Source organism: Cheilinus undulatus, linkage group 9 (assembly GCF_018320785.1).
Source record: "Cheilinus undulatus linkage group 9, ASM1832078v1, whole genome shotgun sequence".
NCBI classification, from domain to species: Eukaryota; Metazoa; Chordata; class Actinopteri; order Labriformes; family Labridae; genus Cheilinus; species Cheilinus undulatus.
The window spans coordinates 17649408-17675483 of NC_054873.1; the positions used below are offsets into that span (position 1 = coordinate 17649408).

Here is a 26076-nt window from a genome sequence, read left to right on the forward strand (position 1 = left end):
GGGTGCGCCTTGTAGAAATCCCGAAGAAGGTTGTCGTCTAAAATTAGTTTTCTGGAAATCCAGGAGCGCTCCTCCGGGCCGTACCCCTCCCAATCCACCAGAAACTGGTAACCCCGGCCTCGAGGTCTAACGTCCAGAATCTTGGAAACGGTGAAGGCGGGATGGTCATCGATGATCCGGGGGGGAGGAGGGGCGACGGTAGGAGGGCTCAGATCACTGGAGGAGACCGGCTTGAGTAGTGACACATGAAAGGTGGGATGGATCTTCATGGATTCAGGAAGTTTGAGCTGTACTGCCGAGGGATTGATGATTTTGGTGATCTCAAAAGGTCCAACGTAGCGGGGGGTCAATTTCTTGGATTCTGTCTCGAGGGGTAGATCTCTGGAGGAGAGCCAGACCTTCTGGCCAGGGAGATATTCCGGGGCAGGAGTGCGGTGGGCGTCAGCCAGTCTTTTATTGCGCTCAGCCGTGCGCGAGAGTGCCGCCTTGGCTGTCCGCCACACCTCTCTGACGCGCTGGAGATGGTGCTGCACGGAAGGGACGGAGACCGAGATCTCCTGTTCGGGAAACAGGGGGGGTTGATACCCGAGGCAACACATGAACGGAGACATGCCGGTAGCAGCGCAGGTGAGAGAGTTGTGGGCATATTCAATCCAGGGGAGGTGAGAGCTCCAGGTAGAGGGATGATGGGCAGCAACACAACGTAAGGCCTCCAGACTCTGATTGGCCCTTTCAGTCTGGCCGTTGCTCTGTGGGTGGTACCCAGAGGATAGGCTGACTGTGGCCCCAGCTCCTTGCAGAACTCTTTCCATACACGTGATACAAACTGGGGTCCGCGGTCCGACACGAGGTCGCTAGGAATTCCATGGATACGGAAGACATGGAGGACCAACAGGTGAGCCGTCTCCAAGGCAGAGGAGCTTGGGGAGAGGGACGTAATGGACGCCTTTGGAGAACCGATCCACTATAGTCAGGATGACTGTGTTTCCCTCAGAGGGTGGGAGACCGGTGACGAAGTCCAAGGCTATGTGCGACCAGGGACGACCAGGAGTGGACAGGGGATGCAGAAGGCCAGCAGGGGGTTGATGAGAGGATTTTCCTCTGGCACAGGTGGAGCAAGCAGCCACGAATTCACGGGTGTCTCTGGTCATGCCCGGCCACCAGAAACTCTGCTGTAGGAACCCGAGGGTCCTCTGGAAACCGGGTGGCAGGTGAGTTTTGATGCGTGAGCCCAATGGAGCACTGGAGAGCGAGCTGAGTCCGGGACGAAGAGGACGGTCTGGGGTCCAGTTCGGGTCCGGTTGAGCTTTCTGGGCGTCTTTGACTGCCTGGATGATGTCCCATGTGGCAGCACCGACGATACAGGAGGGGCCAACAATCAGTTCCGGCTCAACACTCTCACGAGAAGGGGAGTCCAAACGAGAAAGGGCATCAGGTTTAGTGTTTCTGGAGCCTGGCCTGTAGGAGAGGGTGAAGTGGAAACGACTGAGAAAAAGAGCCCACCGGGCTTGACGGGAGTTGAGTCTGCGCGCCGTGCGCAGATAGGCGAGGTTCTTGTGGTCAGTCCAAATGATGAAGGGCTGTCGCGTGCCCTCCAGCCAGTGCCTCCATTCTTGTAGTGCCCACACCACAGCCAGCAGCTCTCGGTTTCCCACGTCGTAATTGCTCTCGGACGGGGACAAACGACGAGAGAAGAAGGCACAAGGGTGAAGCTTCTTCGTAACGGGGTCTCTTTGCGACAGAACAGCCCCGGCTCCGGTCTCCGAGGCGTCCACCTCCACCACGAATTGGAGGGAGGAGTCAGGGTGCTTGAGGACGGGAGCTGACGTGAACAGAGTCTTGAGCCTGGTGAATGCCTCAGCAGCCTCAGGTGACCACCGGTAGGGGGAACTAGGGGAGGTGAGCCTAGTGAGGGGAGCAGCCACCCTACTGTAATCTCTAATGAACCTTCTATAAAAGTTTGCGAAGCCTAGAAATCGCTGGAGTTCCTTACGGTTACCTGGGACGGGCCAATCAGTGACTGCTCTGATCTTAGCAGGATCGGGTTGTAATTGGCCCTGGGCAATGATAAACCCTAGAAAACTGACTGATGGGGTGTGAAACTCACATTTCTCGGGTTTGACATAAAGTCTGTTCTCTAGTAGCCTCTGGAGGACTAAACGAACATGTTGCTGGTGTTCCTGGAGTGACCTGGAGAAGATAAGTATATCGTCAAGATATACGAACACGAAGCGATTGAGCATGTCCCTGAGCACATCATTAATGAGAGCCTGAAAAACTGCAGGGGCGTTAGTGAGACCAAAAGGCATGACCTGGTATTCGAAGTGGCCAATAGGGGTCTTAAAGGCTGTTTTCCATTCGTCTCCCTCTTTAACTCTGATGAGGTGATAGGCATTTCTTAAATCTAGCTTGGAGAAGACCTGGGCTGAACAGAGAGGCTCGAAAGAGGGGTCAATGAGGGGAAGTGAGTATTTGTTTTTTACAGTGATGTCATTAAGTCCTCTGAAATCGATACAGGGGCGGAGTGTGGAGTCTTTCTTTTTGACGAAAAAGAAACCAGCTCCTAGAGGAGACGAGGAGGGACGGATGAGACCTGTGGCTAACGAATCATGAATGTAAGTCTCCATGGCCGCCCTCTCCGGGGCGGAGAGGTTGTACAGGCGACTACTGGGCAGGGACGCGCCAGGGAGCAAATCGATCGCACAGTCATAGGGACGGTGAGGAGGGAGAGAGACGGCTAGGTCCTTGCTGAAGACCGGGGCTAAATCATGGTATTCCTGAGGACATTGGATAAATCAGGAGGAGTGGGAGTGACGGAAGGGCGACTGACCGGTGGACTGGCTGAACGCAAGCAGTGAGTGGCAGTGTACGCTCCAATTGGTTATGGTAGCGGTTTTCCAATTGATCTGAGGATTATGTAATTGGAGCCAGGGAGACCTAAAACAACGGGAGCGTGAGGGGACGGAATAACAAACAGCTGAATTTTTCACTGTGATTACCGAGATAATGAGGGTTATGGGGGCTGTCCGTGAGTAACCTTAGCAAGCAACCTGCCGTCTAAGGCGGTGATGTTCTTAGGAGTCGGTAAGGGTTCAAGGGGGAGTTGGAGCTGTTGAGCTAACGTGTCCTGAATAAAGTTGTCGTCAGCTCCGGAGTCAACAAGCGCACTAATGGGCACGGAATCGCGCCCCCAGAGGACACTAGAGGGAACGGCTATGCGCAGGGGAGGGCTAGAGGAGGAAGAGGTCTGGCTCACCCGAGTGCCCTCGTTCACGGGTGAGCCCTGTCTTTTGGCGTCTGGGGACAAGTAGCGAGAAAGTGACCTGTCTGACCACAGTAGATACACAGTCTAAGGTTAAAGCGTCTTTGGCGCTCACTGGGGGTTAGTCGGGTGCGGCCTAACTGCATGGGTTCATCAACAGGAGTGGGGGAAAAGTCACGGGAAGACCTAGTGTGTTCAGGAGACTGAAGAGCAGACTGACCAGAGGGGGGAGCTACGGACGGAGCTGGAGGGCCTTTGCTGTCGGCTCTCGCTGCGTCTTTCTCTCAAACGGTTGTCAATGCGAATGGCTAGTGAAATTAAACCCTCAAGGGAGTCAGGTTCATCCCGGGAAGCGAGTTCATCCTTAAGCTCACTAGAAAGACTCTTAAGAAAAACCCCTTTGAGCTCGGTCTCCCCCCACCCGCTCTCAGAGGCTACAATACGAAAATCAATGGAGAAATCAGCTACTGATTGGTTACCTTGGTAGAGGGAAAATAAACGTTTGGCTGCTTCTTGGCCCTGGAGGGGATGATCAAAAATCCGACATAGTTCACTAGAAAATAACGAGTAAGAAGCTAACACTGGATTCTCTCTCCCAAACAGAAGTGGCCCCGCAGGAGGCTTTCCCACGTAACAAATTAATTACAAAAGCTATCTTGGCCCTGTCCGTGGGGTAACTCAGGGGCTGCTGGTCAAACACAAGGGAACATCTTAACAAAAACCCACTAGCGCTACCTATTTCTCCTGAGAAGAAATCAGGGTGAGGTACATGAGGCTCTCTATAGTGGGGGAGGGGAGGAGAAGGTGAGGGATCTACTGCGGGTGGCTGAACACTGACAGGTGGAGGCTCAGGAGTGGGGGTGGTGAGGCTGAGTGACTGAGAGTAACTGCTCGGATATGCTGGAGACCTGGGTGTTGAGAGTCTGAAGAGATTGCATGATACCTTTTAACATGGACTCGTGATGTCCTAGGCGTTGTCCTTGGTGGGTGATGGCCGTTTTGAGGGTGTCTGATTCCGCTGAGTCCATTTCTGGCCTGAGTCTTCTGTGATGTTTTGTGTAAGGGTTGAACTCAGGTGCGGAGGAAGCAGTTTTAACAGTTTTATTGTGAGGATAAGTGCACCAGGGGAAGGGATTCCAAGAGTCCAGGAGGGAGTGAGGGAGTGCTGGAGCTGGCTGTGGTGAATTGAGCAGGAGGCACTGGAAAAAAGGAGGAGAGGCACGTTAGCGACAATGTACACAAAATGCAAACACTAGAGATCACTGGAATCATCAAAAGCACAAAGAACTTCTCTGAAGGATCACGAGAAGGAGCCCGGAGACGACGTTTACCGTGAGGTAATGTAGACAAGACTCAGGCGCTGTAGAGAGCTGCAGCCAGTCTTAAATAGCAGGTGTGATTAGAGGATTCGCTGCAGGTGTGCCTCTCCACAGCACCAGGGGGGCAGGGTGAACGCCTCAGGAGAAACAGAGTCAAGTTAGCAGCCAGCAACCAGCTCCGGAAACCGGAAGTACCACAAAGTAAAATATTCAATACAAAATAAACACCACACCATGCACATTAACTAAGCCATTAAGACATCTCAGATCCATTAACCTTTAATCATTATGGGCCATTAAGAGCAAAGAGAAAATAAGGTTGTACGCATGTGCTCAACAGGCAAATGCTGCCATAGTTTATATGCAATGGAGCTTGATGTGGATGGAAGTCATGCTGAGGCCAGTTGGGCAACCATTGTAGATACCGACTCACACTACAACAACCCATCCCCCTGTAATTCTTGGGAACTCATGCCAAAGCAGTTAGGCAGAGGAGTTAAAACACCTTTACCATCATGAAGAACTTTCAGTGCTGTTCTTTGCTATTTATTTCATAAAGAAACGTGGTGCAATTCTGATAAAACTGCTCCTATACCATAGCTACATCTGTGCTAAATGCTACACTGGTGGCACCGATTGCCAACAGCTCCCAGTACAACTTAACCCCACACGTTGTTACCACCTTGTTTTAATCAAATGAGGCTGATTCGTCTGAACTATTTCTGGTTTAGCACAATTTTGTGTATTGGAGCTTTACAAGATAGATTTTCTTGACGACAGATGTGTGGAGTCTGGCTAATCCATCTGCTTTGCAAGGTTAGCACAAGGCCAGACTGTACGACTTTGGTAAACAGTCCATCAAGGACAATAAAAAAGTCTGAATTTGAATTGCCTCATACTTCTTAGTCAAAAAATACATGGAAACGTAAAAGCCTCATCTTGTAATAGCTTAACGCTGATTAGCAAACATTAGCATGCAAACATGCCAAATGGAGTGTCTAATGGCACGTGTTTCACCAACTGAAATTCACCATGTTTTTTATGTCTTAAGTTTCAGCTCAAATCAACATGGTACTTCAGAACAGCTTCACAAAGCAGAAACATTTCTGCAGATCCTAATTCTTGTTTCTGACTCTAATACTTGAATCATCTCTTTCTAAACCTCTCAAAGCCTCCCACTGTCAGCTTCCCACTTTAGTCTCTTATAAAGTCTTTCCAGCCTCATTCCAAACATGACGGATGCGTTTTGTCCAGAACACAGACGATCTCTTTTCAACTCCCCAAAGCTACATCTCTGTTCCAGTCTCTGTTTTATTTTCTTTCTGTGTCTGTGTGTCTCTCAGGTTTTCCTTTTCCCTGCTTAAAACGCTTTCTCTGTTTCCTTTCTGAGCCCAAGTTAACTGTGGATGAACAGAGCTGACCTGCCTCACAGAGAAGTAATTATTTACACAATGGCCAATGGAGAGATCCCTCTGACGAAAACACATCACTAAAAAAGGTGTAGGAACACAGACACAAATTCAGAGAGTAAGAGGTTATATGTCTCCAAATGAAGCCGAATGAAACAGGACTTCATCTGGACTTGCTCATTATCAAACACAGACTTCTTATTAACTGAAGAAAAGGTACGTTTAGACTCTCATTTCAATTTGAAATACCATTCAGGCTGTTATTTCAGTCGCCTTCTATCTTCCTCTAGCATGTAACGTCTGTAATGAGACACCAATTATTCACCGAGTCTTTGGGTTTAATTTTAGGTGCAACAGAATGAGTTTCTGACTTGAACAGCATGATTCATGTGAACATCAAACTGCGGCGTTTGGTCCAATTTGTTTAATTATTTCCTTTTGATAAAATGTCCAGCTGTTTAACATGTCGTAGCTCACATTGTTCAGAGTAAATTATTTGTATGATTTTTGTTCCACATCCAAATGAGTAACATAATTTCCCTGAATCCCAAATGAAATTCCTCCTCTGATGGTAACTTTACACACATCTGTGTATTTGGGCTACATCTGCTGCACGGTTTGTTTGCATGACCAAAAGAGTGTCCAAGTGGGACAGATACCATATTGTTTCCTGGAAGCACAAAAAGCACCGTGTGGCAATAATTACCCACAAACCCTTGAGCAATATAATGAGGCATGGTGGTAGTGCAAATAGTCCCTGGGGTAAAAATCTACTCCTTTAATTTTTGATGTTGAATAATTAATTATTCTGCCTCACAGCCAGCCAAACTTTTCTGCAGAGGTGTGGACATCAAAGTGGTGGTACCAGTCTGCGTACGCTCTGTGGAGCCAAATGCACAGTCAGAGATGTCAAACATTTTGCCTTCACTGTGAAAATCTGTAGAATGTGGTAAATTGTTTCATACTGTGAGCCTGTGACTCTGTCACTCCTTTAAAATCCTGTTGGATCCATCCTGACAGAGAGCTTCCCACAGCACCTGCTCATGCGTCATAGCGCTGCTTTATCTGTTATATTTCCATGGTTGATATCCACATAATAAATAGCAAACTTTGGTGTTTAAAGAGAGATTTCAGTGCGAGAGAGAGGGAGGGAGAGAGAGGAGGGGTTCGGCAGGGGTGAGCAAGCTAGGAGGAAGCAATAGGGACTGTTTTTTGAATCATCAGTCACCCATTTAAATGACTTGGACTGATGTGAAATTTCGCATAAAATCAAACCTGTTACGAAAAAAAATATGATGGACGAAAATTTCAGCGTTTGTATGCAAACATGATTAGAACAACATGAGACATGAGTGAAAAATCAGACTCAGTGTGTAAAGGCCTTTACAAAGGTATTTCTCAACTACTTGGCTTTTCAGTTGAATAGGTTGAGTAAAACTGAACAGAGTACAGTGTTTCCCCTAGGTCTACAGCCTTGGTTCCCTGGTTTCCTTTCACAACTGCCTGTTTATGCTGTCTACATACTAGACAGAAAATCTATCTATCTATCTATCTATCTATCTTTATTTATTTATTTATGCATGTATGAATGACAAGGTTGGAAATTAATTTTTTTTGCCTTCCTGCCACTTCAGGAGTAACTTTAGGACTGTATCACCAAAATAAAGTGTAAAGTTTACCTGTGCTGTCAAAAAGGCCTCCCCTCACGCAAATGAGTCTGACATTTGAAAGATTTAACAAATTAATAACCAAATAATTATTTAAGAAACCATTTATTGTGACATATAACATATTCATAACAGGTAAGATTATGTATTTTGGTAATTGTACTTTATGATGAAGCTTGTTTTTCCTCCACTTACTTTATCTACTCATTTTCTTTCTCTTCACTATTACTATTCACACACATTGCATGTCTCCGTATCCTCCTGTTGTCTCTATGCCTGTGTGATCTTTTGTCAATACTCCTATGTTTATAAAGGTTGAAGAGTTTCTGTCATAATCTGCATGTGGACGAGGTTTATTAAAGGTCGTCCACCTGTTTATTGAGGGGGGGCTAATATAATGGTAGGGGAAACAATGGAGTATAAAATCATATGCTGGAAATACTGAAGTTTGCCAAGTTTGCTGACAAAACAGTGAGCAGTTTTTGGGTGATTTAAACCATCACAAATGTAAAGAAATAGATGTGACAGAAGTGGGAAATGTGACCTAAAATCTATGTCAATGTTTTTCTTTTTTTTGGCTCTTTAATTATTATACCATGGTATTACAATATTAAGTTGGCTGGAGCATTTTATTGCATTTTCAAATGCTACACCTGCTTGTCCCTCTAAAACAAGCCTGTGATATGACACTCAACTCATTTCTGTGCATAGGATTACAGAAAGATGCTGTCTTTGTGTGTCCAATTCTCAGTACATTGTGGCTTGTAACTGAATCTGTGGTTTACAGTTTCCTTTCTCTCCTGCTGAGTTGAGTTATGCTTTCCCAAAACTGGTGTTTCACAATAAAAGCATCTGACAATGTGACAAGTGGGAACTTTTATTTGGAATAATCTGCTGTAAACAATGTGTTTATCATGAAAAACAGAGCTTTAGTGTAGATAGAATTAGCAGCAAGTGCACTTATATCCACCCCCCTTTTAGACCATGAATCACAGCCATAGCCTGCTTCTCCCCTTTAGTGTAGAACTAACAAGTCATCTATTCTTACACACCAACATTTAACATGTGGTGAAGCCACTGGAATAGAGATTCAAGTCACTGCAGCATTAAACTCAAGACAAACTAAAAGACAAACTAAAAGTTGTAACTATCAGTTGTTTTTATTTTTGCATATGCACCTGTTGTGTTTAAACCAGTCATGGCAGTGCTGCAATCCCATTCTGTAGCCTAAGTAATACCAATGAAGATGTTTGATACACCACTAGTGTGTGTCTTTGATTTGTTTCTTGTCCACCAACGCTACACCTTCATATTTATCAAGGTTTGAAAAAATAAGTCAAATACAGATCCAAGCAGCATTTTCTTGGATTTTTAGTGCAGAGTGACCTTAAACACTGCAGTCCATGGAGTATCAGGAGTATCATTCAGGGGATTTTCAGCAGGCTCATGCTGTGTTATTTCTGCAGACATCGATAAAATGTCAACATGTCCAGGAGAGGTGACGCTGTAAAAGGCAGCAAGACTTTTAAAGTCATCCAGAGTTAGAGCTTCATAGAGAAAAACATGAGAAAAAAACTGGGTGAAAAATAAAATAAAAGAAAGACCAGGAAACATGTTTCAGCTCCTCACGGGATCCGTCACCAATTCAACCTGCAAGCAGCATCACAACTTGTTCCCCAGGAACAAATCAGCAAGCCTTCTTTCAACCAATTTACCCCTCGCTGACAGCCTGCCTCCACTTGATTTTCCTCAGAAAAACAACACATGTGGTGTAAATCCTAGCCACAGACACACAGACTGAATGTACAGCAACGGACACTGTCAGTTCAGCAACCTTTAGTAGAAAAGGAGGGTTCCTGATTGATAAAAAAGAAATGATGATCAGGATTTCTTTTTTATGAACACATATCTCCTTTCTGTTTGGTATTTAACATTAAGATAATCTTGAAATGGCATTTGCCAACAAACCTTTCTTTGTAAGTGCATTTATTTACTTCCTTATAGAGTTAGATAAAAGATCAGTATAGACTATTTTTGGAATATTTTTTGGCTGGGCACAGCGACTTCTTGGAGGCTCCACTTGTTGCCTGGCAACCTAAGAACAAATCTGCCCCACCAAGATTTGTTGTTTTACATTTTTGGATGTAGGTGGATTGTTATTATGGTGTTTTTTTACGTTGAATTTTGAAAAAGTAAAAGCCAGGATATTTATAAAAGTCCTCACTTTTTCTGAATGTTATCATCTTTTGGTGGCTGGATGGGGAGCTCTCGGGGGCTGATATGGCCCCTGGGTCGCTAATTGATGATTACTGCTCTAAGTTTTTACAGGACAGGAAATAAATACAATGTGTCAGTGTTTAAGGTTACATGTAATGTATGTTAAAATATCTGACACTAAAAACTTAAAATACACCAAATTAGTCTATCATAACCCTATTTATCTGGACTGCATGTTTGAATTATTAACTGTGCCATAAAATGATCATCAGCCTTTTCTTTTCCTGTCTCCTCCACCATACCATAATGAGTCTACGCAGCTCTAATTCAGTTACTAGCTCTAATGATCATCCAAGATTCATGCAATTAAAGATGTTAACAATCGTCATTTAGATTAATTCACATCTGCAAGATGAAAAACTCCAGGAATAGCAACAGGGGAAATAAACATGACCTCCAGACAGATTTGAATGGAGCCGTCTGTCACTGCTGGCCCTAACAAATCCTGACAGGCAGAGATGTTATTGTATTTTTTCCTCCTAAGGGGGTTGACTGGACAAAAGATGGACAGAGCTGCAAGTGAAGCTCATTTAGACCTATTCCTGTCTTTCATTGTAAATTACAAGAACAACAGCGCACAAAAGCTTGGACGGGTGTTAAATACAGCAGATGTTGACTTTTGTGTTGACTTACTTTATTGATAACGTGGCCTTGCGCTCCACTACAACTCTGTATCAGAGTTGTGTAAAGGTCTATTTACTGACATCCCTTGCACCAAGAGCCGATTGTAATGAAAGGAGCCGACTGTAATGAAGAAAATGGGAAACTGTGCAGCACAGAAGCAAAACAGATCTTGCACAAGGCTTGTTCTGACATGAGAACACTCAACAATCACAAGTGGCCTGCCTCTTCTAAGTCAGATCCAGTGAATCCTCGACCATGAATCACCAATTCTTCCTCTGTGAACTCCAAGGCCGCCTAATATCAGCCCATTACTAAACAGACGATGCCTCTTTGTTTCTCTTTGAAGGCTATAAATCAAAAGGCACAAGTTCCATTTTCACATTTTAAATGATACCTTCAATAGTCTTGATTTAAGTGAACGGATTGGAATCTCCTGAATTTTTCAAGGGGACTTTGACAGACGATTTATGGCATATGGACATAAAAAAAAACTCATTACTTGTCAGCCATGTGACCTCTGTAGTTGTTAAAGATTGTTTAGCCTTGAGGGCAGCCTTCAGCTTGACACCTCATCACTATGGATTCTTACATTTGATGCACCTTATGTGCAGAAGTTGTTTAGAAATTACACATCAATATGGTTAAAATTTAGTAGTCTACAATGTTTTAACTGGTTTGTTAAAGCTGTTAATTGGATTTCTGTTTGACCCTGTACACATAAGGAGTGATGGACTCTCTTGGATAATTCTATGGGGCCACAAACTGTACAATTCAAGAACCAAGCACAGTGACAGGGTAACTTCTAAAAGTTGTCTGTGTCTATGCCATAGACTGTATAAGGGTTGAGCATTTATCTTATGGGAGGCACATGCAAGAGATTATAAGGATAGGGGAGTCACTTTCATTTACCTCACCTTTATAATATTGAAGTCAGTAAATCCAGACTAATATAGGTAAAGATGTGCTTATTGACTGGATATGCTAAAATGGCTGGTAAATGGCTGACAAGGCAAATAGCCAGTCATTTCAAGGATTTTAGGGAGGCCAGTCAGATTTCAGGGTAGCCCTGGTTGGCTATTGCTATCAGTGGCTCCACCCTGAGAATGTACAGTATCGTCCCAGTTTAAGTCACAAAGAGCACATCAATAAATTGTCCTGTCAAAATGTTTGTTTACAGAATTAGCACAGTAGCACCATCTAGCACTGAAACTAAAATCTACACTAATCCAAATAAATTCATAACGTCTTCACAAAAGACATGTATAGTTTTGTGGTGCCGTCACGGATGAGCACCCATGGTAGCAAAACTAAACTCATCTGTCACTATAGATAAAACACACAGTCCAGCACAAGCTTCATGTTCTTATGTCTGAAAATTTTCACTTATGTTTTAGAATTTGTTTTGGGCCAATTAAAAATGGGTTAAGGGCTGCATTTGGCACCCTTGCATTAGACTATCCCACTGTAAAACATGTCAGGGTGGTTCAACTTATAAACTCAACTTTAATAATGTGAGTAAACTGAACTCCAAGAAAAGCATTATTTCAGCTCAGGATATAGTATATGTTACTTAGTTATAAATCATTTATGATTTGAATTTAATACTCCGACTTAAAACAACTCATTATTCTACATTTAATATCAAGAAAACTTTCTTTCTCTTGTCAAGAGAACTTGCAGTTACACCCTACTTTGAATCTGATGCTATAAATAGAACAATGTCATGATTGACAGCTCTGTTGATGAATGCTGCTCCTGCAGCGCTTAGCATAGTAGGGAAAGAACAGTGAGACGAAACATAATAAAACATTAACAAGAGTCATTGAAAATCTATAACTATGGGTGTCTGAATTAATTTTGCAATGGAATCTTTCATGTGGTAGATTTCACTGATCTGATGGATCTTTGATGTTTTACTAGTGGGTTAAGTGTGTTTTCAGTAGCAGAAGTGGTGTGACATTAACACTGCGGATCCTTATAGTAGAGATTTAAAGGGCTATTTTGGCTTCATCTTTGTAGAATGGCAGGGGGTTATGATGTGTTGTCCATATTAAATACATCTATAGCAGATGCAAAATGTCTTCTACTTTTACAAAAGCCAAAAGCACTTAGTACATATTTTATGCTTTATTGGAATTTGATTCATATTTCAAACAGCGCTGGAATAATTGTCTGGATTAAGTAACCATAATTATATGAGATGATTATCACTCTTACCTGTATAGAAGTCAGGTAACTCCCCATACGTCGATGCATCTGTAACAGTTAAAGGGACATCATGTCAGCATACTGAACCACATTGCTGCAAATATTGACCACTGTTATTGAATTTTTAACTTCCTATGTCCTTGTACTGAAGATGTATTACTCTCACGTCTTACAGGAAAAAACAAGAAAGAAAATATCAAAGCAACTCATGTATCATAGTAAAAGTTTCTTCAGATGGTGCAAGTCTTTGACAGAATCCTTTTTGCTGCCAAGAATGTGATGAATGGCTGGAAAGCGCACTTTGGACTGAAAAACTACCTCTGGCTGGAGGCCATCTCTGTGGTTTCCTCTACATCCTGTTTTTCACAATAAAACAGAAATTTCAAAGCTTCTGAAGCCGGCTTTGAGTGGATGGGGCTTTCATCACTCTGGTGAGCTATTTCAAATAGCCACTAATACACAGCACAACCAGGAGAGAAACAATTACATTACGACTGCATTAAGATAACAAACACAACAGAAATGGTTTACTCTGTTGCAACCTTCTAATGTATGTCAAAATCTAGACTTTGAGCCAGCTGAACTACAGAAAACACACTCATTTGATTTTTATTCAGACATGCTTGACTTGTTCTGCTATCATAGCATTTATGTCACATTAACCATCAAACTTTGTTTGTTTTTTTAATAAACAAAAATGTCAATCAATGTCCTCTCCTACGCTATATTGCCAAAAGTATTCACTCACCCATCCAAATAATTGAAATCAGGTGTTCCAATCACTTCCATGGCCACAGGTGTATAAAATCAAGCACCTGGGCATACAGACTGTTTCTACAAACATTTGTGAAAGAATGGGTCGCTCTCAGGAGCTCAGTGAATTCCAGCGTGGTACTGTGATAGGATGCCACCTGTGCAACAAGTCCAGTCGTGAAATTTCCTCACTCCTAAATATTCCACAGTCAACTGTCAGTGGTATTATAACAAAGTGGAAGCGATTGGGAACGACAGCAACTCAGCCACAAAGTAGTAGGCCATGTAAAATGGTGGAGCAGGGTCAGCGGATGCTGAGGCACATAGTGCACAGAGGTCGCCAACTTTCTGCAGAGTCAATCGCTACAGACCTCCAAACTTCATGTGACCTTCAGATTAGCTCAAGAACAGCTCGTAGAGAGCTTCATGGAATGGGTTTCCATGGCCAAGCAGCTGCATCAAAGCCATACATTGCCAAGTGAAATGCAAAGCGCTGGATGCAGTGGTGTAAAGCAGCCGCCATGGGAGTCTAGAGCAGTGGAGACATGTTCTCTGGAGTGACAAATCAGGCTTCTCCATCTGGCAATGATCTGGTAATGATGGACGAGTCTGGGTTTGGCGGTTGCCAGGAGAATAGTGCTTGTCTGACTGCATTGTGCCAAGTGTAAAGTTTGGTGGAGGGGTATTGTGGTGTGGGGTTTTATTATGGTCCAGTGAAAGGAACTCTGAGTGCTTCAGCATACCAAGAGATTTTGGACAATTCCATGCTCCCAACTTTGTGGGAACAGTTTGGGGATGGCCCCTTCCTGTTCCAGCATGACTGTGCACCAGTGCACAAAGCAAGGTCCATAAAGACATGGATGAGAGAGTTTGGTGTGGATGAACTTGACTGGCCTGCACAGAGTCCTGACCTCACCCCGACAGAACACTTTTGGGATGAATCAGAGCAGAGACTGAGAGCCAGGCCTTCTCGTCCAACATCAGTGTGTGACCTCCCAAATGCACTTCTGGAAGAATGGTCAAAAATTCCCATAAACACACTCCTAAACCTTGTGGAAAGCCTTCCCAGAAGAGTTGAATCTGTTATAGCTGCTAAGGGTGGACTGACGTCATATTAAACCCTATGGATTAAGAATGGGATATCACTTAAGTTCATACGCGAGTCAAGGCAGGTGAGCGAACACTTTTGGCAATATAGTGTATTTAAAGTAACCCAAGTCTGTTGGCTGCAATCTGTCTGTTAAAATAAAACAGCTATACATTTGTAGATCTACTCCTCATACTGACACAGAAGTGAGAGTAATTAGGGGTTCAGTATCTTGCTGAACTTTTGCATGTGGCTACATGAGCTGGGTATCAAACCAACAACTTTCTGGTTAAGAGAAAACCAACTGTATTGATCCACAGCCATACTGAGTACCCTCATTATGTTATGAATCCATAAACAATAACTCAAAAATTATATATTGTATATCTCCCTGCGCTTTCCCTATATTTTTTGACTCTCTTAGCTTTTGTTCACTGTGACAGTGGCTTATAGAGCTTGGCAACATGGAGTTACACCCCAGTCCACCGTGGTGACTTGTGGGGCCACTGCTGCAGCCACTGCTAAGTAGTGTTACAGTCCTACTGGTTTCAACCTATTTTTATGCACTTTTAAAGGAATTTTATTAAAAGCCGACTGTAGCCAAAATGTTTGTATGAGTGAGAAGTGCATCACAGTCACCAACAATAAATACATTAAGAAAAATAAAGGTTTTTCAATCGAGCTGGACTCAATCTTATTAATGTTTTCCTAAATATGATTCATAGACAGCCACATACCCCATGGACCTCGGGGCTCACAACTCTGCTAATCACCTGACAGGTGTCATTCATTTCACAGTTACAATGTCATTTAGCAGTTGCTTTCATGTAAAGCGACTTAGACCTTGGACAGGTTTTGCTGGTGTTCAGGACCTTGCCCAAGGACCCACACTGGACACTTGTGGTCTGACAGTGACTTGAACCCCCAATCTCCCATACTACAGTCAACAATGTAAACCACTGAACTATCCAGCCATACAATTTGGCTGATCTAAAACAACTGGTTACCCTGAGTTTGTGACAACAGATGCAGGTTTCTCCACTCTACAGCCAGATTAAACACCACACTGCAGCCCCTACCCCATTCCTTATTAACATTTAACTCTGACAGAGACCCCGGGAACACGGTTAAATACTGTAAATAACTGTTTTCACTCAGCTTCAGGAGCACAGGACAAAGGATAGTGTCCACCCACAACAGTGTCTGAGTAAACTAGTTGATTTCAGAACATTACATGACTGAATCAAAAAATCACCAAATCAAATCAGCATAGTTAATTTGAAATGAAACTCGTTACTGCTATTATGAGAAATAGAAATCCAACTGCTGATGCAGTATTATTCTAAACATTTAAACAACAAAGTATCTGTGGATATCAATATTTCATGTTCCTAGTACTGTGTTGTGGCTGATATTGCACTTATTGTTACTGATGATGCATGAAAACAGATTCACAGGTCTACTTTGATGTGGCCTATTTGAATAGTATTCTTTATTTAGATCATCACCTTTTGTTACCTGAATCTTCACATCAGTGGGAAGTTACACGACAGGGCTCACCTGCAAATACTTCTCTGGCTTTTATAGACTTCCAGGTTTTGTTAAACTAGACATGAGCTTCCAGATATTTGAAATTTAGAAACTAGGCAGTGTAAGCACTTAGACCACATGTGAAGCAGGTAAAAATTTCAGGAAACGTAGGATTCAAGATTGATCTTTTTATAGCGTCTCTTTGCATCAGGTAGGAGTTTGTCTCTGCATCTACGATTTTCTTTTAAACAATTTTTAAGAATTATTAGACATGCTGGAAAAATGTTTGCAGCACCTTTATTCCCAAACTTTAAAGCCAATGACCTCCAAATAATGGGGACAGAGACCACGGACCCCCACAGTCATTAAGTGTGCTAGAGGCATAGCTGAACACACAGCTTTTTTTTTTTTTGGAAGGCTTTTTGCGACCCCCTCTCAGGGTTTTGCGGCCGCCCAGGGGGTCCTGGCCTTCATTTTGGAAACCACTGATTTATATAATATGGTGCAACTGATGGCCTGCCAGTATGGTGGTTCAGGCCAGTTCTGACCCAAAGAAAGCCCATAATGCACCGCACAGTGACATCGGTTGCCAAGCTCTATATTTTGGGTCCACAATGCTATCACCTCACAGAAGCATTCTTCTTTAAGTAAACTATATTTCTGATCTCCTCCATTCAAGTATCATTACAAATAAGTGAGCTAACAGTGCCAACTATCCTTTTGTCTGTGTTTAAAGTGCATGGACTTAAGCAGCCAAGTAACATCTCTATGATATGCATGTTTGATGCCTCATAACTGTCACTACATGTTATTGTCATCTTAAGGCCCCCAGACATCATTTTTCCCAGTTGCATTTGACGTAGTGCATGTTACACTAACTATGTTGAACTACTGCAGTCTAAATCAGCATGTGCACAGGTGCATCATCAGTGAAAATAACGACATCAAGGACTTCAATGACTGTTCCCATCCCTTGTGGCAATTCCGTGAAAAATCCTCTGTTTAACGCAGCTGCAAAAATATAAGAGCCTTATTACATTACTAAGAAAAAAGAGAAAAGGGAGGATAATTCTCCTAGATCTCAGAGTCTATTTGAGAAAGATCTGATAAGAAACCAGGAGAGCTGCAAAACCCAGGCTCCCTCTTTTCTTGTTCATGTGAAATCAAATCTGAAACAAGTAAGAACAGCCCAAGGTGTGGGAACACAGCGGGGGATGTATCTTTTTTAGACAGGTCATTTCAGTGTTGCTGTTCTATGTCTGCTTTGCTTTGTTTCAAGCACAGCAGTATCATAAAGAAAGAAATAAAACCTTGCAAACCTAAAGCCAACGTGGATACACAGTGCCCAGCTAGAATTGGCTTGTTTGTAGCTTTATCTAAAACGTTGCCTTTTTTCAACAGCTGTCCCAACATTTGTGCTGTATCTCTGATGATTTTAATAATAAATCTGGACTTCTTCTTCACATTTAAAGCAGCCTTGTCAACAGTTTCAGACCTCTATCTTTCCCCGAAGCACTCATCACTGCCAGTGTGATCTCATTTGCTATGTTCCTTAAAGCTGTCAGTTAGCAGCTTGTTAGCACCTTGTCTCCTTTGTACAACTTGACACTCCAATGACGTATGCTTCTATCCAAGCTGGCAGCCACCTGTGGGATTTTCATGCTATGCAGATAGAGGCTAAAATCAACTAAATATGTGTCTGTTTCTGTCACAGCTATACAAGTTTATGAGGCATTTTGCTCTGACAGTTTGACAACTGTCTTTGGACGGTGATCCTTGAAAGATGAAGGACGTACTAGTGGAATAGAGTGGAGCTAAATGAGCAAAGTCCTTTTGATTTTTGAGTGCAGCTCAGCAACGTTTGAAAAGAAAACTCCAAAATGACACGACTGCTATTGAATCTCTGACAACTTGGATTTTGGATGGCTATATTTGAACAACGAAGGACTTACAAGTGTAACTGAGTCAAGCTGAATACAAATATTCTCTTTGATTTCTGGGTGCTTCTCAAGCACAAAACATAAAAAAGACATTTCTCAGAGAAAAGAAAGCTTCTACGGCTGAACCAATTACTTCATTTTATATGTATTACTGATGCAAACATGTTTTTATTTCATCTGTAGCTCTGAGCAGTGAAATGGCTGTGAAATAATTAGTCTTACACATGAATAGATTTTAATTTCAACACATTCTGTCTGTTTATTTATTCATTCCCTGAAAGCCAAATTTGCTTCTGACCTGCAGGGGAGAGTGAGAAGACCAGGAGATGGAGGAGCAGGAGGAGGTGCAGCATGATGTTGACGAGAGGACCACCTGGTGGGGTTACAGCTAGAAGCTCAGCTGGTGGAACATTAGCAGGACTGCCTGGTTAGCCTTAAAGAGACGAAAGAAAACAGACAGGCAGACTGTTACTACATTTGTACTTTTTGCCAAAGAAATGTATGCATATATGTTTGTTTGTTCTCTCCAGGATCTCTTTAATTAATAACTGCAGCAAAAGCCATTTAATGACAGGACAATCAAGTGTCACACTGTAAACAATTCCAGACGAACACACAAAAATAATGAGTTAAAAAGAAAGAACAAAACGTTTTTTCAAATGGCCAATATGCTAAAAGATGAATTACACACTATGGCATAATCGTGCCAATTTGGGGCCAATTCCCCCTTTCCAACCAAAGACAGCAAAGACTGAATTCCCAGATGGTTCTAAAGATTATCTTGTCAGATTTTCCTTTGGTGTGAGAATGTTAAGAGCAATGTTTCCCTCTCAGATCTGTTAGGAAAGAGATGAGAGCCACTACGACTTGAAAAAGTAAATATCAAACATGTTCAGAATCTAAGTTCAGGAATCCTGCTGAGTGTGGAAAACACAGAGGACAGCCAAGCAGGCACTCTGTGGATTGTCAGCCAATCAAGACGCGAGCTGACCAAAGAAGGAAGCAAAACACAGCCATTGCAATAATAGTAAACATGAAACATAAAGTTAGATGGATGTCAGAAATGGAGGAACAACTTGTTGATTTGTGGCAACACTAGTGTTTATACAGCGTGTCCTGGAAATCAGACCGGAGTTTGACTGAAATTGCTACAACAATGGATGTAGCAGGCAGCTACCAGCTAGCCACATTTAGCATGTTTACTCTGAAGTTGCATTTGACCGTTTTGAGAGTAGAGACTGATTGTTGGTGGATGAGTTAGGTTGTAGTGTGCTGTGTTGGTCATCCTGTTGAACACAATATTTTATTTTTATTTATTCAAATCTATTTGACCAGGAAAGCCTTATTGAGATGAATAATCTCATTTACAAGGGTGCCCTGGCCAAGACAGGTGGCAGCACAATCAACAGAGTAACAAACACAATACATGGCAGTTACCCGCAATTTCCACATAGGACGTCTACGCCATGCACCGAAGCCCCGCGGGTTGGCTCCGGCTGAAGGCAAGCAACCTTGCCCACTGGAAGCTTGTCTAGAGTGCTGTGCTGCGGCGCGCAGCCCTGATCAGTGAACAGAGATCACGGGAGAACTGCGAGTTCATGCAGGAATAGTACGTCAACAGCGGACTATTTTACCTTTTGGGGTTAATTTATCATTCCTTCCAGTATAAGTCCATGATGTTATTGCTTATGCCACTGGGTGAATACATAAGAAAATTAAAAGGTAAATGTTTGCTTAAAGGATCTGTGGTTTTATGTAAAATTCTTTGGTTAAATGTCCTCAAAAGCTCTGAGAAAAAATGGTTGGGAACCACTGTCCTATCAGATATTTCTGCCAAAACGTTCATTTATGATGCTTATTTTTCAAATTATTCAAAATCTTACATATAAAGCCTCTAATGCTACCAAAGACACCATTTTCAGAGCTCTAGGTAGCATCTTTAAATGTGTGAATTTGACCAACAGAAGCTATAAATTCTCTTTGGAAAAAACATCCTAATTAAATTTTGAAAAAAAGGAAATAAGTCAGCCATGTCCTTGTATATAATGAGGAACAGGCGTGGCAACACAGTAGTCATACTGAATACAACCTCACAGCACATGACAAGCTTGACCAGCCATGCTCTGCCTACAGCTTGACCACAGGCAGACAGCACCACAGCATCTTTACTGAGTCTCTGCTTCCCGTCAGCCTCTGAGGCTAAAGATCCTTGATAAGTTGACGCCTGATGAATGACATTTCGACAGTTGCCAGATGAAACGTTGAGCACTGGTTTAGCTGAAAGGACATCTCACTGCTCACTCACTGCCCCTAAGACTTTAACACCACACCACCACAGCCGCCAGTGCTCTTCAGCTCCCAGCCTCACACTCGGTAACACAAGATGAAAAGCAACAGATGTCAGAGTGCAGAGCGCTGACAGAGGCAGAGGGGAAAATGTGGTTATTCCTCCATTTCTTTTTCTTTAAATGTAAATGTAATTCATAATTAAAATCTGACAAGATTGACAAAATCTCACTGAACAAAGCAGCACAGGTAGTCCATCCCAAAGTCAGAGGTTTTAAGTGCCTGCTGATTTAGATAACAAAACTGTAAAAGGATATTCTGAAATTATTTCAGCCAAAACAAAAGAAAACAAACACCTAAAATGCATTAAACGTAGCCAAAGCACGCTCAAGGCAAGGATTCTATAAAAAAAGGAAAAATTGAATATTGTGGAATAGTCCAATTTACAAAGGTTTCCTAAGACTTTAATCTCTCACTCTGGTTAAGTACACACAACCATGATCATGTGGAAGACTGCTGACTTGACTACTGACTTGACTACTGTCCAGAAGACAATCACTGACACCCTTCACAAGGAGGGTAAGCAACAGAAGGTCACTGCTGAAAGGGTAGGCTGTTCTCAGAAGCTGTATCAAATCCTACTTAAGGAAAGTTGACTGTAAGAGAAAAGTGTGGTGATAAAAGGTGCACAAGCAACAGGGATGAGTTCAGCCTTCAAAGGATTGTCTCACAAAGCAGGTCCAGAAAATGGGCTACAAGTGTCATGTTCCTCGTGTTGAGCCAATCCTGAACCACTGAAAAAGTTAGAAGCGACTCATCCGGGCAAAAAAGAAAAAGAACTGGACTGTGGAACAGTGGTCCAAAGTCCTGTTTTCAGAGCTAAGTAAATTTTGGATAAATTTTGAGAGGGATCAGAGGCACAGAATCCAGGGTGCTTGAAGGCTATTGTTTCAGCTTCCACAGTCAGTGAGGGTTTGGGGTGCCATGGCATCTGCTGTTGTTGGTCCACTGCGCTTTATCAAGTCCAGAGTCAACACTGTCAGCCGTCTACTTGGAGACTGTCGAGTACTTCATGCTTCCATCTGCTCAGAAGCTTTATGGAGATTCTGATTTCCTTTTCCAGCAGGACTTGGCACCTGTGCACAGTGAAGCAAAAACTACCAGAAACTGGTTTGTTGACCTTATTATTACTGTGTTTGACTGGCCAGTCAGCTGGTTTGACCTGGATTACAGTTCGGAGGAAATGTAAAGAGGAAGATGAGAGACACCATACTCAACGATACAGACGAGCTGAAGGCTGCTATCAGAGCAACCTGGGCGTCATAACACCCCAGCAATGCCATGGACTGATTGTTTCCATGCCACATTGCATATATGATATATATGATATATGATATAAGCATTTTTAATTAATTGGAGATCAGCGATTTGATCCAATCAGCCCAGCCGATCATTTACATCAGCTGTTGTAAACGGAGCACAATTTGTGACAGGCCTTAAACGCACCAGTGGCAGTAGCAACATTAGCATTCCTGTGTTTAAAATGTCAGCGGTGTGGACAAACTTCACTTGACTTCACTTCACTATAGCAACAGGCAGCTTCACCCAAGCAACACACTCTGGACTTCAAGAGAACAGACAAGTACCCTTGAGAGAACGATAAGGCCAAAAAGATAACAGAAAAAGTGGTCGAATTCTTTGCTTTGGACAACTGTCCCAGCTCTGTGGTGGAGAATTTGAGTTTTTGTCATCTTCTTGAGCTTTATGACCCACGCTATGCCCTCCAGTCTCGACATTACATTACTGACACTGGCTTACTGGAGCTGTACAATAAAGTATGTGACAGCATACTAGGGAATTTAAAAGCAACTTCGCCACCGTTAGCTTCTCTACAGACGTTTGGAGCTGTGATTTGCCCTATGTCACTGCTGAGTCTCACTGCACAGTCTTCCACCTTTGAGATAAAGCATGCAGTATTACATGCACACCAGTTTAGTGGGTCTCACGAAGCAGAGCGTGTAAAGCAGGCCATCGAGAAAGTTCCTAAACAACAAGCTACACTTCATTTTAAAGTAACAGTGGGTAAAGAAATTAAAGTGGGGGGGAATACATGATGTGGCAGCTCCAGCTGCACTTCAGAAATTGCACTGTAATACCGAGTGCCTTGTATTTGATATTTGGGTTTGATTGCAATGCTAGTGTTTTGGTTCATGTTTCAGATTAAGCTGCTACATTTTAACAGGGTTTGCTGTTTTGAATCTGTATGATTCATATATTTTTGATCCTATTCAAGTTAAACTGTTTTGACATCAGTTTTTGTTGTAACTATTACAGTCAAGTTAATATGCAGCTTTATTTATATATTGACTGATTATTAAAGTGAAACAGAGCTAATACACCATTTTGAGTAGAAAAGTGAGTTTGTTTTTTACAACAATGTTGGCTGTACTGAGTTAAATGGAATAAGTTTGAGACATCTAGTAGTTATTCAGTTTACTTCAGTTATTTTTGTAAACAAAAACAGTTGAAACTCTACGTAATTATGAATATCGGATCAAGACTCGGTATCTGCAGATATTCAATATTAAAAAATCGAATCGGGATCAGAGGCCAAGAGTGATGATCGGGACAGCCCTAGGTATAGGCACCAACACCTGATACCGGTATCAGTATATGTGTGTCGATTCATTTTGATTTTGAATATGTTGTACAAATAATCAACCTTGTTTTGTCATCACAATGAAACTTTATAGTTCTATTTATATTTTCAAAACTTTGGAGTTTTCAACCAATTATTTTGTCATGTTAAAGGCATATTCATCTTTTCTTAAGCTGGATGGCTATGGTACATTTGAGAGAGAAGTTATATCCTCGTAAGTTATTTTCACTGATTTGTTATCAGTCACTCCTCTAGCATCTCACTGCTTAATGACACATGCACTCTTCCAGCATACACTGTCAAAGCTCACACTAAACATAACACCTTCACACGCATTTACTGGTATCACAGTCCTGAGCATGAGTTCAATATAAACAGACCTGTCCATGTATTCCCACCTAGTGTTAGACTCCTGTGTGTTGATTAGAGTGTAATTGAACACGAAGCAGACACTATTGATTCTTTGTGCACAGCCCCAGGTGTCAGCTGGCCGACACTCAGAGGTGTGACAGCAGGATTGAGATCTCAGCGCTCAGCAGACAAATGAAGGCGTATCACAGAAAATGGATTATGAGAAAAGAGAGCCCGTGCAATGTAGCAGCTTTGTCACACAAACAAAACTGCACTTACTGTACGTCTCACATAAAGACAAAAGTGCAGACTTACTGTACGACATGCACAATAAGTTGGACATAATGTCCAAGCTGTACAGCTGCAGGAAAGCAAAGGAAAGGGGGATTTCATCTTCACGCCGGCTGGTATCCTAGCAACACCTTTCAAAAGGAGCAGTTTGTGTGCTGCGGGGGGCCTTTTGTGACCTACAATGAAACTATGCAAACACTCATTTCAATCTGGAACAAAACTGCTGTTGTGGAACAGAGACCTAGGGTGCTCTACTTATTTATTAAAGAGACTCGTCTCTTCAAGGAAGACAGCACAAGCACAGCAAAGACAAATTCATCAAAACACACTCCCTCTTCTTTCCATTTCTCCATCCTCTTCACTCAACAGCCATATCCCTATAGTAAGTATAATGTCTGTAACTCATAAATGATAAATGATCTTAATAGATGCACTTAGGAGATTAGGGGAGACGTAAAGGAGCCTTATTACAGTGTCACAGCACATGGTGAGAGAACCTATCCCATCTATATCCATTAAGAACCGTCACTGGGTTGATATTCTTAAAAATATGACCATAGCAGCACACAGAAAGCCAGCATGCTCTTCTAATCAGTATTAATGGGACCTCCTACCTTTTTCCGTCCTAGCTTAGCAGGCTGGCTGCACGTGATACGAGCGCTCCAGTCATCACAGTAAATCACAGAGCCCCGACGTGACAGCGTTCAAACAAGGCCATTTCTTCTCCCTCATAAATCACACCCTGGACATTGCCAGAGCTATTACTGCTCGTGGTTTGATTTTGGTGTTGGGTGGGGGTTTCTTTTTCCTGCTTCCTAGCTTTGCTTTGCTCTGTGAATTTCAATCTCTCTCCCTCCACTCCCCTTAGAATTCTGAATCTTATTGCTCTGAAATCAGAAATGATATTACGGAGAGTAAAGAAGCCGCAGGGGGCAGATTCTGGGATCTCCCTGCTGCACTCCAGTGACCAATACTGTCATTTGTGCTTTTTATCATGACCCCATAACCCCCTTAGGGCGCCACAGGCTGAGTGAAAGTGAGTGAAACCCCTCCTTTTCTGTGTTGGGCCTCATGTGTGCTGAATAATCAAGTGGGGGAACTTTGCACAGACGTCTTCCCTTATCGGCTGTGGCAGCTCGAGGGATGTGGGGGGAGGAGGAAACAGAGAGAGAAGAGGAGAGGGTGGAGGAGAGGATGATGGAGCAGTCAGAGTGTCAAACTTCAAAAACAAAGACGTTGCCCCTCCCACACCCAGCACCCTCACGGCACACATAAACACAATCAAGACCACCATCACTATCAGTCATTAGGAAGAGATTTACAGTAATCCTGAAAGAGGAAGCTAAGATGGGGTTAACGCTGGATTGGTCTTAATCAGTTGGGGAAAGGAAATGAGCCCTGCTTAGACGGAGCGTCGGACACTCCAGCTTCTCAGGCATGTCTGAGTTCAACATATTTACAACAAGAAAGATGCCAAGTGCTGCTTTGTTGCTCTTTCTTTTATAAAAGATTTTAGACTGAAATTCTTTATTTTTTTTTAAGTCCCGTTTGCATAAAACATCCATCCCTTTCGTTAAGATGAATTTTGGGCTTGTTTATCTTTGGTTTAGAGCTAGGATAGAAAACAGAAGGGAGCAGGGGTTAGAGAATGAGTAATAAGATTTGTCAAAATGCCCAGACTTTGAACTAAACCTGGGGGGCAAACACTGAGGACTCTCGACCATGACCAGGGGGTGTAACCATTTGGCTTTCAAGCACCCCAACATTTGTTTTTATAGTCAATAATTAAACTATTTTTAGCAGTAAATTTGTTAAAAACCATTGTGTCATTGAGCTTGCAGTGGGGTTGAGCATAACTCAAAGCTTGGAAAATCAAGTTAAAACTGAGGGTTATCTTCCAATTCACACACAGTACAAAACTTGACTAAGATTTTGAGCTGTTACTGGAGAACCCTAACCTGAACGCCGGATGGATTTGTTTCACACACACATCCATCTGAAAAAAAAACCCTCAATACTAAGCGTTTGTGAAAGGGCAGAGGATCTAAAAAAAACTCAAGAGTGTCATTGGATGAAGCAAGCAGCAACAAGAATCTGGTGTCATTATGGTGGAAGACATTAGCGTGGATGCTGCTAAAGCGCCAGTTTTATCAGAACTTGACAACATTTCTTCGTTATAAGAAGAGGATATGTGAAGATTTTGAATGAAAATCTTTAGCAGTCAGAAGCAAAACTATGTCTGGGTGCTGACTTTGGGTCAGTCCCATTTCTATCCTTTAGCCCCTATCTTAGCCCTACCCCTTGGTTTGCACATTCATGTCAGGTGAAGGGGTGTCCCAATTCTCTTTTGAATCAAGGGCTAGGGCTAAGGGCCAAGGGCTACATAGCCCTTGGCCCTTAGCCAAGATCTTTC

At 42.7% G+C, this 26076-nt stretch overlaps 1 protein-coding gene across 2 annotated transcripts in view; it reads right to left on the reverse strand.

Annotated features, from left to right (window-relative positions):
• LOC121515074 (contactin-1a-like) overlaps positions 1-26076 on the reverse strand; it is a 106743-nt gene that overhangs the window by 37540 nt on the left and 43127 nt on the right. For both annotated transcript variants that reach the window (XM_041795655.1, XM_041795654.1), the window contains exons 3-4: positions 18375-18509; positions 12776-12814 (exon numbers count right to left, since the gene is read on the reverse strand). In XM_041795655.1, the coding sequence (XP_041651589.1) occupies positions 12776-12814; positions 18375-18429 (94 nt within the window). In that variant the 5' untranslated portion in view covers positions 18430-18509. The remainder of the gene's footprint in view (positions 1-12775; positions 12815-18374; positions 18510-26076) is intronic.